The sequence below is a fragment of the Podarcis vaucheri genome, assembly GCF_965113315.1.
Source record: "Podarcis vaucheri genome assembly, chromosome: Z".
Lineage (NCBI taxonomy): Eukaryota > Metazoa > Chordata > Lepidosauria > Squamata > Lacertidae > Podarcis > Podarcis vaucheri.
This window is the reverse complement of record NC_138758.1, coordinates 37,044,212-37,058,851: the sequence shown is the minus strand read 5'-3', so window position 1 is coordinate 37,058,851 and position 14,640 is coordinate 37,044,212. Positions and strand designations below refer to the sequence as shown.

Below are 14,640 nucleotides of genomic sequence, written 5' to 3'. Positions count from 1 at the left end.
ACCAGTTGCAATAGCCACAAGCCACCATTGGATTAGAGGCTGTGCAACCAGCTGCAAGGCACATGAACACAGACACAGAGCTCTGTCCATTCAGCACCATTCAGCAGCTGCCACATGAGGCAGGGCCTTATGGAAAGGACAACTTTCAAGGGGCGAGGCCAGCTAAACAACAATAGCACAGGCAGCTCCAGTTTGCTCACTGCTTCTGTATCACTGAAGATGGCGGCACCCTGGTGGTAAATTAGTCTAACACTTTGCTCAGTGCAACTGCCACAACCCCACCAGGAGGGTATTCAACCTCTGCTAAACTACTTCCATGTTGTTCCACTATTGAATAGCTCTTCCCATTAAGACAGGGGCGAGGAACCATTTTCAGTATTAGCTAAGGCGGATGTCAGCTATAGTCCCAAGGAAGTGGAGGCACCAGATTGGTGAAATCTGCCTTACCTTTTGATTCTGAACCCAAAGGACAGAATCTAACTTTGTGCAAGGCATCCAAGAAAACACTGTGAATATTTCAGTGGTTTCCTTTAATATTTCAAGGTGTTTTGAGGATGAACTATGCTTTTTTATATATAGAAATACAGTGGTACCTCGCATTAAGAACTTAATTCGTTCTGGAGGTCCGTTCTTAACCTGAAACTGTTCGTAACCTGAGGCACCACTTCAGATAATTGGGCCTCCCACTGCCACCACGCCGCTGCTACGTGATTTCTGTTCTCATCCTGAAACAAAGTTCTTAACCTGAGGTACTGTTTCTGGGTTAGCAGAGTCTGTAACCTGAAGCGTCTGTAACCTGAAGCGTCTGTAACCTGAGGTACCACTGTAATGTGGAGGGTTTTCACTCTTCGAAATATCAGCATTTCCAGAAATGTTACATCTCTAGATAAAACTGCTTTGGTTGCTATCCATCTGTACGCTGGACAGATCACTGGGAATTTCCTGTTCATTCTTATTGGAGAGAGGGAAATGGACATTCTTGTCTAGGGTACTGCCATGACCCCAGAGTCCAGCAGCTGCCAGGATCCTGACTCAGTTGAATCCCCACCAGGTTCTGGGAATTTTTTTAATGGCAATTTATGTGTTTTTAAAAAGTTTATATCGCAATTTTCACTGCATCTGACTGGATTAGGAAAATAAAACAAATCATAGACAAAGCTAGAAAACAATGTAGTGAGCGTTAGCATGCTGTGCAAATTTAAGTATAAAGGGTTGCCGCCAACTTAAGTCCTTCTCAGAGTAGACCTACTGGAACTAATGGGCCTAAATTAGTCATGTGCATTAATTTCAATGGCTCCATTATTTCAATGGCTCTTCTCTGTCCCCCATCCCCCCTTTTTAAACATCCCATCCATTTTCTCAAGTGCAACGCTTAAGAGGATCTTGTCTTGATATAACTGCATATGGCTTTGCTTTGGAAATTAAACTACCCTGATAATTCAGTTTGGGGTAGAAAAAGGTTCCCATAATATTGCCTTGGTCTGTTTCTTATTTTATGGATCTGAGGATGGATGTACCACTCAGAATTGCAGTCATGTTACAGTTTTAAGCAACCCTTTCCAAATTCTTTCATTTTATGATCAGGCCAATCCCCCACCTTGCCCCCAGGATGTAAATATATGTAAAAGCAAGGACAGGGAACCTATGCCTCTTCAGGTGTGATTGGACTACAACTCCCATCATCCCAAACCATTGGCTATGTGGCCTGGAACTGATAGGTGTTGTAGTAAAAAAAAAAAAAACCTCATCTGGAGGGATACAGTTTCTTCCAGTCCTGTTATAAGCAAACTTTTCTCTTTTTAAAAAAACGGCATCTTATGCTAAGGATAAAGGCAGTGAAATAAGGAAACTTATGAGAGGTTGCCACCTAGAGGAGGAGGAAGAAAGTAGGTGCTGCAGAAAAGGCATGCTTGGTGTCGCTAAAACAGAGGGTGGCAGCATTGCCATAATAAATACCGGTATATTTATTTTGGAGGGATGAACAGAAGAGGCAAAGTGAATTTTTGAGGACAGTGAGGCATCATCCCACAGACTAGATTTCTAAAAAGGAGGTAACTGGATATGCTCTGATGTCGAAACACATTTCCTGCAGTGAGTCCTGCTAAATTTTGATGGGGTTAAGTTTCAAGAGAGCAGTGCTTGGTGGGTTTCAGCCTTGTTTTAACTTCTAAACTGTAATCTGGTTACACAATTTGTATGTGGAAAGTGCAATCTGATGATGACTAACAGGCTTGGCTTCAGCAGTTGCACCCTGGGGCAGCTAACAGGACACATCCTCAGTATGGGCTATGAATGGAAGCTGCAGGCTTGCACATATTGCACGGTGTAGTGGTTAGAGTGTCAGACAACGGTGCCTGGGAGACCCCAGGGTTCAAGTCTTTCACTCAGCCATGCTGGGTATCACTTAGGCCAGTCACTGACTCAGAGCCTAATCTACTTCACAGGGTTGTTGTGGGGATTAAATAAGAAGAGGCAGAACCATTCATGCCATCTTGAACTCCTTGGGAGAAAAGGTGGGATATGAATGCAATAAAAATAATGGAATAGAATAGTCAATTTATCTAATAACACTCCTGGTCATTAATCTTTCAGATGTTATTTAACAAAATATATACAGAAAACCTTTAAGCAGGTTTACAAAAAAAAACCACCCAAAACATTAAAATTATAAATAAAAAAACAGTTAAACGGGTACTTTCAATGTTTTTAAAGATGATTAAAATCAACAGTAGCTAAAAAGAAATAAAACACCTGTCAACATTCTACAGGTCTGGGGAGGTCTGCCTAACCAAATAGGAGAGCACAGTGAAAGTGCCTGCCTGATGCCAATAGGCAGGGAGTTCCAAAGTATAAGTACTACTGCATTAGGAGGCTGATTTATTAGAAGTGTGGAACAAGTATTGTGTGACACCTGAAACAGTGCCGAAACGATCAACTCCCCTATAAAGAAAGGTTTCAGCATTTGGGCCTTTTCAGTTTAGAGAGAAGGTAAGAGGCGACATGATGGATGCTTATAAAATTATGCCTGGCATAGAGAAAGTGGATAGGAAAAAGAAAAGCCTTTCTCCCTCTCTCCAAACACTAGATCTCCTGAACATTAGGACCAAAAGTACTTCTTCACACAGTGCAGAGTCAAACTATAGAACTCGCTCCAGTGATGACAGTTATAACTACCAACATAAAGGTAAAGTTAAAGGGACCCCTGACCAATAGGTTCTGTCGTGACCAACTCTGGGGTTGCGGCGCTCATTTCGCTTTATTGGCTGAGGGAGCCGTCGTGCAGCTTCCGGGTCATGTGGCCAGCATGACTAAGCTGCTTCTGGCGAACCAGAGCAGCGCACGGAAACATCATTTACCTTCTTGCCGGAGCGGTACCTATTTATCTACTTGCACTTTGACGTGCTTTTGAAGTGCTAGGTGGGCAGGAGCTGGGACCAAGCAACGGGAGCTCACCCCGTTGCAGGGATTCAAACCTCCGACCTTCTGACCGGCAAGCCCTAGTCTCTGTGGTTTAGACCGCAGTACCACCCACGTCCCTAACCACCAACATAGACAACTTTAAAAGAGGATTAGACAAATTCATGGAGCGGGAGAAGGCTATCAGTGGCTACTAGCCACAATGGGTATGATCTGTCTTCAAAGGTGGAGGCAGCAATGATTCCAAATACCAGTTGTTGGGAACCACAGGAAGGGAGAATGCTGTTGCACTCAAGTCTTGCTTATGGGCTTCCCATAGGCCATCTTGTTGGCCACTGTAAGAACAAGATGCTGAACAAGTTGGGCCATTGGCCTGATCCAGCAGGATCACCTTACATTCTTATGCCAGTTCTGCAGATCAATGCAGTTGAGTGGGCATGTATGGGTTAAAGCAATCCCAAAAGTAAACTGGTCCCAAGTTGTTAAGGGCAATGCCTTAAACTTGGCCCACTAACAAACAGGCAACCAGATCTCTTTGTAGAGGTGTTATAGTAATATATATTGCTAGAATATATATTGCTATCACTAGGCCTAGAGATTTCTGCTCCATACTCTGTTGGAACCAGCATAGTGTAGTGGTTACTGTCATGAAATTCTACTCAATATTGATCTAGAGCTGATTCCAACGTATAGTTAGCAGATTAAAAACTTAAACATGTTGCAGGATTCCCAAAAAATAGACCAGAGGCAATTGAATTTCATCTAGCAGAGCTTTTCTGCTACTGAAGGCAAATGAGCATAATGGTCACAAATCCATTCAGGATTGGCACTGGCCATAAGAAATCCAGTTGCAGCAGGCTTAATTTAAACTTACAACAACTTATAATAAGACTAAACCTTAACACTATATACAGTCATACCTCAGGTTACAGACGCTTCAGGTTGCGCATTTTCGGGTTACGGATGCGCTGAAACCTGGAAGTACCGGAACAGGTTACTTCCGGGTTTCAGCACTTGTGCATGCGCAGAAGCACTAAACTGCACTTTGCGCATGCGCAGAAGTGCAAAATTGTTACCTGTGCGTGCGTGCGCTGACATGGCACTGCGGGTTGCGAACGCTGCAGGTTGCAAACATGCCTCCCGCACGGATCATGTTCGCAACCCAAGCGTTTACTGTACAGAACACCAAAGCAAAAGAGATAGAAAGATAAAGTTAAACCCACGCTCCTTCTGGCCTTATTTTTATACTCAGCATGGCCTTGACTGAAAGGGACAGCAAAGCCAGTTAAGCCAGCTGTACTCAACCCAAACATCATGAACCTTCTGCTTTTTCTTTCACACAGAGAAGCTTTCATAACCCTCTTTTTTTAATAATGTATTTTTATTTTAAAAATTCTTGATTTACAAAAGTATGTATAATGTCTCTCTCTCGTATTTTTACCATGTAACATTTTTACAAATCAGTTTCATTTGTTGAGACATTAGGAAGAAAAGGGGGAAAGAGGTGGAGGGGGGAAAGATGGGTGAGGGTGGGGTGGGGATGTTTCTATTTTACTTAATGTATGTAAGGTTTGGTGTCAGCGTTGCTCGTGCAGGTTCTCTGCTGTTCACTTGTGTTCCTTTGGTGGTGAGAGAGGTTGGGGTTGTTTGTTTGTGATTGGCTGTGGTGATCTTTGTTTTTGTGTGTTAGGGGGGTGGGTAGGTGTTCCATAACCCTCTTGAGTTAATTAGAATAGGAAAGATCTTTACACATCATATCAATACTTTCTGCACTAAGAAATGCAAACTGACAGTTACAGTGCCATACTCCATACCTGGGAGACCAGAGTTCAAATCCCCAGTTGGCCATGAAAGCTCAGTGGGTGGCCTTGGGCCAGGCACTGCCTCTCAGCCTAGCCAGCTACACAGGGTTTTTGTGAGGGTTAAATGAGGATGGGGAGAAGAACCAGGAGCAAAAAGTGGGATATGAATACAATAAACAACTGTGCAAAGGAAACAGAATCTCAGCTCATCTTTAAACTATTGATCACGTGCTTCCCTCTAGTGTTTGATCTGGCACCTGCAGGCACCCGCCCTTCTAATTCTGTGTCATCATCAATATTCAAGGCCACTGGAACTTTGCTGCTTACTAAAAGTAGTCAACCTGCATTCCCTTCCATGCTGACCAGTTTATCGTATTAGCGAGAAAATCCTGATGTCTGCCATTTGCTAACAACCATCCCAGACCCTGCACTCATCTCTGAAGGGTGGCAACAGGAGAGGGAGACTTTTCTGTGGTGGCTTCCTGTTTGTGGGATGGTCTCCCCAGGGAGGCTTGCCCAGTGCCTTCATTACATATCTTTGGGCACCAGGCAAAAGCATTCTGGATCTCTCAGCGGCCTTTTGATACAATCGACCATAACATCCTTCTGGACCGTCTAGAGGGGCTAGGAGCTGGGGGCACTGTTATACAGTAGTTTCACTCCTTCCTCCTGGGCCGTGTTCAGAAAGTGGTGGGGGATGAGTGTTCAGACCCCTGGGCTCTCACTTGTGGGGTGCCTCAGGGTTCCGTCCTCTCCCCCATGCTTTTTAACATCTATACGAAGCCGCTGAGAGAGATCATCAGGGGGGTTGGACTGGGTGTCCATCAATATGCAGATGATACCCAGCTCTACCTTTCTTTCAAATCAGAACCAGTGAAGGTCCTGTGTGAGTGCCTGGAGGCGGTTGGAGGATGGATGACGGCTAATGGACTGAGGTTGAATCCTGACAAGACAGAGGTACTGTTTTTGGGGGACAGGGGGCGGGCTGGTGTGGAGGACTCCCTGGTCCTGAATGGGGTAACTGTGCCCCTGAAGGACCAGGTGTGCAGCCTGGGAGTCATTTTGGACTCACAGCTGTCCATGGAGGCGCAGGTCAATTCTGTGTCCAGGGCAGCTGTCTACCAACTCCACCTAGTACGCAGGCTGAGACCCTACCTGCCCGTGGACTGTCTCGCCAGAGTGGTGCATGTTCTAGCTATCTCCCGCTTGGACTACTGCAATGCGCTCTACGTGGGGCTACCTTTGAAGGTGACCCGGAAACTACAACTAATCCAGAATGCGGCAGCTAGACTGGTGACTAGGGGTGGCCGCCGAGACCACATAACACCGGTCTTGAAAGACCTACATTGGCTCTCAGTACGTTTCCGAGCACAATTCAAAGTGCTGGTGTTGACCTTTAAGGCCCTAAACGGCCTCGGCCCAGTATACCTGAAGGAGCGTCTCCACCCCCATCGTTCTGCCCGGATGCTGAGGTCCACCGCTAAGAGCCTTCTGGCAGTTCCCTCATTGCGAGAAGCAAAGCTACAGGGAACCAGCCAGAGGGCCTTCTCGGTAGTGGCGCCCACCCTGTGGAACACCCTCCCATCAGATGTCAAAGCGATAAACAACTACCTGACACTCAGAAGACATCTTAAGGCAGCCCTGTTCAGGGAAGTTTTTAATGTGTGATATTTTGGTGTATTTTTGGTTTCTGTGGAAGCCGCCCAGAGTGGCTGGGGAAACCCAGCCAGATGGGCGGGGTATAAATAAAAAATTATTATTATTATTATTATTATTATTATTATTATTATTATTATTAATCTTCATCCAGGCCTTTGGCTAATGAAACTGTGTATGGGGCAGGGTATTGTTTGTGTTTGTTACTATGTTATGTATTTTTGTGTTTTTGTATTTTAAACTCCCTGTGATCCTTGGATGATGGGAAGTATAGACATTTATTTAATATAAACAAACAAACAAACAAATAAAAGCATTTATTGGTGTTCCTTTTCTAACATATAGAAGAAATGGCAAAATGTATGTTCCCTGTAAGGCAGCCTTGAAGCACCTTAAAATTATTATTCCAATCCAGTGCAGCGATAAGACAGGACACACACACACACACACACATTCATAAAATGAAAAGGTCGGATCTAAACAAATAATACTGGACAGCATGTACGTAAATGTGCTTGGCATCCACAATTTAAGGGGCAGTCCTTATCAACCTTTCTGCCCGCCCCAGGCAGCTGCTGGAGACCTCGCACCCTCCCAAGACCACCACCATGTGGCTTCTATGTGAGCCCCTGCACCATGAAGCTGGGTGTGAAAGCTGCCATTTTGAACTTCTACCACTCCGTATCATTGTAGGAAAGTAAAATTCCCTCAGTGAGAAGCTGTGAATAGGTGTGTGTCGATCTTAACTTTTTCTACGGTTTATTACTGTAGATTAAAGACTGGCATAACTTAATATGAAAACAGGTTGCTATGGTTGCCAGAGAGCAAAATAGAAAATGGCTACTGCTACAGCCAGGCCCAATGGAGGGGAAAGAGCTGTAGCTTAGTGGTAGAACATCTGCTTTGCAGTCAGAAAGTCCCAAATTCAACTTTCTGGGGTTTGGTAAGGCCCCTATCCAAAACCCTGAAGAACTGCTGCTAGTCAGTGTGGACAATACTGAACCAGATGAGCCAGTGGGCCTGACTTAGTTTTATGGCAGCTCCCTGTGTTCCTATTTTAACCAGCCTTTAAAACACAACAAGGACTGGAAACTTGCTTTGTTTTTAGCTCAGTGGCAGTCCCTGGTGCCTCCAGGTAGAGCTGGGGAAAGTTACTCCATAAAACCCTTGAGAGCTTCTGCCAGTCAGTGTAGACAGCACTGAGCCTGATGGATCAATGCTCTGACTCTCTATGTCCCAAAGCAGCTGGGGTGGGGGTCCGAAGGCTGTCAGAGGTCCCTTTGCTGACAGTCCCATCAACTTGTGAAAATGCCACAGACACAAATCCCAAGAGGTCCCCAAAAGCGGCCTGGGGACCTCCCTCCCTCCAATCCCGCGCCATAGCCTCCTCACCTTAGCGATGAGATGGTTCTGGAGCATGCTCTCGCGGGCCACTCCTAGCCTCTCATTCTCACAGCCTGGGTGCAACTCTGCCAAAGTCATTGGCCTCCGTGGCGGGGGACAGATCTGGCTGACGCTGCGGCGCCGGGGCAAGCGCACCTTCTGGGCAGTCTTCTTCTCAGGGATGGCTGCTGCCATGGCTGCCCACTGGTGCCACACCAGATGCCCACCACTGCTCTGGAACGAGAGGGATCTTGCAGCGGCTCCCAGCTCTTTTTGGGCTGCACCACGTTGGAGGGGAGAGAATGGATGCAGAGGCAAGTTGAATAGAGAGACGCCCCTCTGGGTTACGTCAAGGCCTTGAAAAGAAGGAAAGGAAATCCTGAGGAACCAAACGTACACATACACTCTCTCCTTCTCCTCTCTGGGGAATGGTGAGGCTGGTTGTCGCGGCAACAGGGGACGCTAACCGTGTTTATAAAACAATAGCCAACAGCAGGGTAGGGCACAGCAACACCACACCAGCGCAAGGGGTTGCTAAACAACCGAGTGCAAGAAAGCACACACAGATATCAAACTGTAAAACCCTCTGGCTGATAAGATGGGCCTGCAGTCATGAAGTCCCAGGGCTTAGGAGCATGTGCCAGTTTATGCATTGTCAAATCTGCCATGAACTTTCAGGGCCATAGGTGCCAACTCCTAAAGGGAGTAAATGAGGCGGTCCCCCCCCCCAATGTATTTTTTGAGGGAGCCAGGCCACCTCAATGTTCAGAGGATGTTCAGCTCCACCCCCTGGTTCCTTGCGATGTCATACATGCGACGTCAGGATGTCGCGCAACATCGCATTGGGGCCCCTCAATAATCTGGAGAATTAATGCCTCTGTTCTGGGCAAATCATAATCAAAACACATAAACAGCTATTCAAGCTCTAGTGCTCAAGAAAGGAAACAACATTCACAGTTGTTCAAGAAAAGCTCAATTAAGTGGTTGGAGTGCTGGGCCTGGGAGAGACCAGGATTTGAATCCTCACTCGGCCATGAAGCTCTCCTGCTGACCTTGGGCCAGTCACTGCCTCTCTGCCTGACCTTCCTCACAAGGCTGTTATGGGGATTAAATGAGGTGTGAATCACGTGTACCACCTTGAGCTCCTCGGAGAAAAATGTGTGCAATAAATAAATGGAGTAAAAATAATTTTAAAATGAAAAGTAGAACATTTAAATCAAAAATAGTATACAAATGCAACTTTGCATTCATTATTAGAAATTATCTTGACACAGCTTTAAAATTACCAGTAGATTAATTACATTAAAAATAACAACAACAAGGTTCTTTGGAGATTAAAGGTTGTTGTTTTAAAAAGTGGGGGGGGGGGGAGAGAGAGACCTGGACAAAGATGCCGAGATGTGTTGTGTGTGTATGTATGTATGTATGTATGTATGTATGTATGTAGTTATGTAATTATTTGGCAAAAGTGTCACTATGGGGAATTGCTTTGCAACTATGGGAACCTGGAACAGTTAGAGGAGAAACTGACCAATCACCAGGTGAACTAATTGCAGGTCTCAACAGTTATGGGTCACTTCATTCTACCATTTGTGAGAACAAGCAGTCATAGATTTTAGTTAAAACCATTAAAGGGGAGTTATGACAATCAAGGATAGCCCAAGTTTTTTGAAGCTAAAAATCTAGAATGCTCTAAACACACACACACACCACAGCCAGAAGGCAGAGGAAGGCCATATTAAAAGCCTTATGCTACCACTTTAAACAAACATGACTTCCAACAAAGAATTATGGGAGATGTAGTTTGTTAAAGGTGCTGAGAGTTAAGAGGCCCCTGTTCCCCTTACAGATCTACAATTATTACAGTGGTACCGCGGGTTACATACGCTTCAGGTTACATACGCTTCAGGTTACAGACTCCGCTAACCCAGAAATAGTGCTTCAGGTTAAGAACTTTGCTTCAGGATAAGAACAGAAATTGTGTTCCGGCGGCGCGGCGGCAGCAGAAGGCCCCATTAGCTAAAGTGGTGCTTCAGGTTAAGAACAGTTTCAGGTTAAGTACGGACCTCCAGAACGAATTAAGTACTTAACCCGAGGTACCACTGTATTCATTTCCTTTCTATACCACTTTATATTTTTAAGAAGAAATCTCAAAGCGGTTTAAAAAGGTAAAGGTAAAGGTACCCCTGCCCGAACGGGCCAGTCTTGACAGACTGTGGGGTTTGTGCGCCCATCTCACATTTATTGGCCGGGGGCCAGCGCTGTCCGGGGACACTTCCGGGTCACGTGGCCAGCGTGACATCGCTGCTCTGGCGAGCCAGAGCCGCACACGGAACGCCGTTTACCTTCCCGCTGGTAAGCGGTACCTATTTATCTACTTGCCCCCGGGGGTGCTTTCGAACTGCTAGGTGGGCAGGCGCTGGGACCAAACAGCGGGAGCGCACCCCGCCGCGGGGATTCGAACCGCCGACCTTTCGATCGGCAAGCCCTAGGCGTTGAGGCTTTAAAATATGAAATAAAACAATCCAGAATAAAGCATTAGTGAAGAAATTCAAACATAAAGTATACAAAAGACTCTACCCCTCCACACTTCCTCCCAGACAAAGTACAGTACTAGAGCTCTCCGCTCCTCCCAAACTGAACTTAGTGTGGCCTCTGAGAAAACTTTTATCTCTCAGCAAAATTGCTTCTTGGGGTCACAGAATGGAAGTTGGGGAGGAAGGGAGAATCCAAGCACCTGCTCCAAGCAGTAGTTAGGCTGAAAAATCACTTGGCAGCAGTCTTGGCAATCAACTGTTATTCTGAAGAAAGGAGATACTCCCTTCCTTTTTCATCTTAGAATAAACTGGATGTGTGAGCGGGTATGTGTGAAGAATTAAGGTATGAATGCAGTAGACAAATTGGTCATCTTGTATTTCTCTCCTTTGATGCTCTTTTCTACTTCCCTATGCACCAGAATAGCCCCACCCTCACAAATATGAAGTAGCAAGCAAAAATCGCAAGGTCCAGTAGCTGCTGAGCATACCAGAGCAGTTTATTTTCATCAGGTGAAAATGAAATGCCTATGTTTGGTACACAGAGCGTAAATATTCATATCCACAAAATGAGCAGATTACATAGAAAAGTCTCCTTTAACTGGATGTACGTGGAAGAGGCATTGATTCTGTTTAGCGATTAAGGTTGCATTAGGATAATACATAGGCAGGCCACACTCAGGACTGCCCCCATTACAAACACTTTGCCCCACAAAAACCCATTATTTGATAAAGATAAATCACCACCTGATTAATTATCATTGCTTTCTCACACTGCTGGCGCATAGCACTGGCCCACTTGTTGTGCCATTTTGACATCTTGGATTAATTTCCGACATCAGAATACCAGCACAAGTGACAACAATGGCTATTTCCCATGAGAACAGTTTCCCTGTTGATTACAGACCTTTCCCATACATGTTATCACCCCACAACTCTTATATACAAGTCAAAATAAGTTTTCCATCAAAACATCCTGCACATGTGAAGTGTACCTTAATTACTGCAGCATCATAAATATTTACTAAGAAGTCTTATCAGTTCAATTTCCTTTCAGTAAGGGTGCTAGTCTTATTTTCAAAGCCAGCTCATCTTTGAAAATGTTTGAAAATGCAAAGATTTAAAAGGGCAAGGAAGTATTTCACTCACAACTGTTACCACAGTTCCTTATGAAGTGGGATTGTTAAACCTCTGTAAATTGCAGCTCTGTGAGTGGAACAGGAACCTCTTAACAACTTTCAGCACCCCTAACAAACTATAGCTCCCAGAAATCTTTTTTGAGAAGCTGTGACTGTTTAAAGTGATAGCATAGTGCTTTAAATATACAATTGAAACAAGAATATTGAGGGGTCCCTTCAAGGGGTTCAGCTTCTTAGGGAAGACGACCTTCAGAGAGAGTGTACATTTTAAGGCTCAAACCAGTCGGGAAATGAACAGAGACCAGACCAGGATATACGAAAGCAAAGCGGCTATTAGCCTGATCAATGGGTTACATCCATATTTCAAAGTTTCCCATAATACATCTCAGGATGCATCATCAAGACATCATAGATATGTCGCAGAAAAGGTGTGGTCTCAGGTAGAACCTGAGATCCAGGTATGCTGGTCACTCAAATATAGTCTTTCATACTTACTCCATCACAGTACAAAGGACAGTATTTATAGTTTCCAGGTCCCTGAGTCAAGTCAAATACCCCCCTTTGTCTTGACTGGGCTTTGATATAATAATAATAATAATAATAATAATAATAATAATAATAATAATAATTTATTATTTATACCCCGCCCATCTGGCTGGGCTTCCCCAGCCACTCTGGGCAGCTTCCAAAAAATATTAAAATACTATAATAAATCTAATATTAAAAGCTTCCCTAAACAGGGCTGCCTTCAGATGTCTTCTAAAAGTCTGATAGTTGTTGTTCTCTTTCACATCTGGTGGGAGGGCGTACCACAGGGAGGGCGCCACTACCGAGAAGGCCCTCTGCCTGGTTCCCTGTAACTTGGCTTCTTGCAGTGAGGGAACCGCCAGAAGGCCCTCGGTGCTGGACCTCTGTGTCTGGGCAGAATGATGGGGGTGGAGACGCTCCTTCAGATATACTGGACAGAGGTCGTTTAGGGCTTTAAAGGTCAGCACCAACACTTTGAATTGTGCTCAGAAATGTACTGGGAGCCAATGTAGGTCTTTCAAGACTGGTGTTATGTGGTCTCGGCAGCCGCTCCCTGTCACCAGTCTAGCTGCCGCATTCTGGATTAGTTGTAGTTTCCGGGTCACCTTCAAAGGTAGCCCTACGTAGAGCGCATTGCAGTAGTCCAAACGGGAGATAACCAGAGCATACACCACTCTGGCGAAGCAGTCCGCAGGCAGATAGGGTCTCAGCCTGCGTACCAGATGGAGCTGGTAAACAGCTGCCCTGGACACAGATTTGACCTGTGCCTCCATGGACAGCTGTGAGTCCAAAATGACTCCCAGGCTGCGCACCTGGTCCTTCAGGGGCACAGTTACCCCATTCAGGACCAGGGAGTCCTCCACACCTGCCCGCCTCCTGTCCCCCCAAAACAGTACTTCTGTCTTGTTAGGATTCAGCCTCAATCTGTTAGCCACCATCCATCTCCAACTGCCTCCAGATACTCACACAGGACCTCTACCGCCTTCACTGGTTCTGATTTGAAAGAGAGGTAGAGCTGGGTATCATCTGCATACTGATGAACACCCAGCCCAAACCCCCTGATGATCTCTCCCAGCGGCTGCATGTAGATGTTGAAAAGCATGGGGGAGAGGACGGAACCCTGAGGCACCCCACAAGTGAGGGCCCAGGGGTCTGAACACTCATCCCCCACCACTACTTTCTGAACACGGCCCAGGAGAAAGGAACTGAACCACTGTATGACGGTGCCCCCAGCTCCCAGCCCCTCAAGACGGTCCAGAAGGATGTTATGGTCAATGGTATCAAACGCCGCTGAGAGATCCAGCAGAACTAGGAAACAGCTCTCACCTTTATCCCTAGCCCGCCAGAGATCATCAACCAGTGCGACCAAGGCAGTTTCAGTCCCATGATGAGGCCTGAATCCCGACTGGAAGGGATCCAAATGGTCCGCTTCTTCCAGGCATGCCTGGAGTTGTTCAGCAACCACTCTCTCAATCACCTTGCCCAAGAATGGCAGATTTGAGACTGGGCGATAGTTGGCCATTGTGGCCAGATCTAAAGATGGTTTTTTAAGAAGTGGTTTAATAACCGCCTCTTTCAGCGAGTCCGGGAAGGCTCCCTCATGGAGGGAAGCATTCACCACCCCACGAAGCCCATCACCCAGCCCTTCCCAGATAGCTTTTATAAGCCAGGATGGGCAAGGATCAAGGAGACAGGTGGTTGGTTTCACTTATCCAAGCAGCCTGTTCACATCCTTGGAGGTAACAGATTGGAAATGATCCCACGCAACTTGACTAGACAGGACTCTAGCACTCTCCCACTCCGGCCCTGCTCCCACGGTGGAGTCTACCTCTTCCAGAATCTGAGTGACTTTATCTGCAACAAACTTTGCAAAATCACTGCAGGAGATCATGTGGTCCATACTGGGCCCTGATGTAACAGGTGATTTCGCTAAATTGCGAACCACCTGAAAGAGTCTCCTGATGCTGTTTTCTGCAAATGCAATAGAGGCGGTGAAGAAAGTCTTCTTCGCCGTCGCTATTGCCACTTGGTAGGCTCGACATTGAGCTCTAACCCGTGTCCAGTCAGATTCAGAATGAGTTATCCGCCACCGGCGCTCTAGCCGTTTCAGCGATTGTTTCATTGCCCTCAGATCCATGGAAAACCACAGGGCTGTCCGGGCTCCATGCAATTGGAGAGGGC

The 14,640-nt window shown here is 45.9% G+C and overlaps 1 protein-coding gene across 1 annotated transcript in view; it reads right to left on the bottom strand.

Annotated features, from left to right (window-relative positions):
* Positions 1-9,038, bottom strand: part of CFAP77 (cilia and flagella associated protein 77) — a 100,526-nt gene extending 91,488 nt beyond the window's left edge. Inside the window, exon 1 of the mRNA XM_082207885.1 lies at positions 8,268-9,038. Coding sequence (XP_082064011.1) covers positions 8,268-8,453 — 186 coding nt within the window. The 5' untranslated portion in view covers positions 8,454-9,038. The remainder of the gene's footprint in view (positions 1-8,267) is intronic.
* Between the last annotated feature and the right edge of the window lie 5,602 nt (positions 9,039-14,640).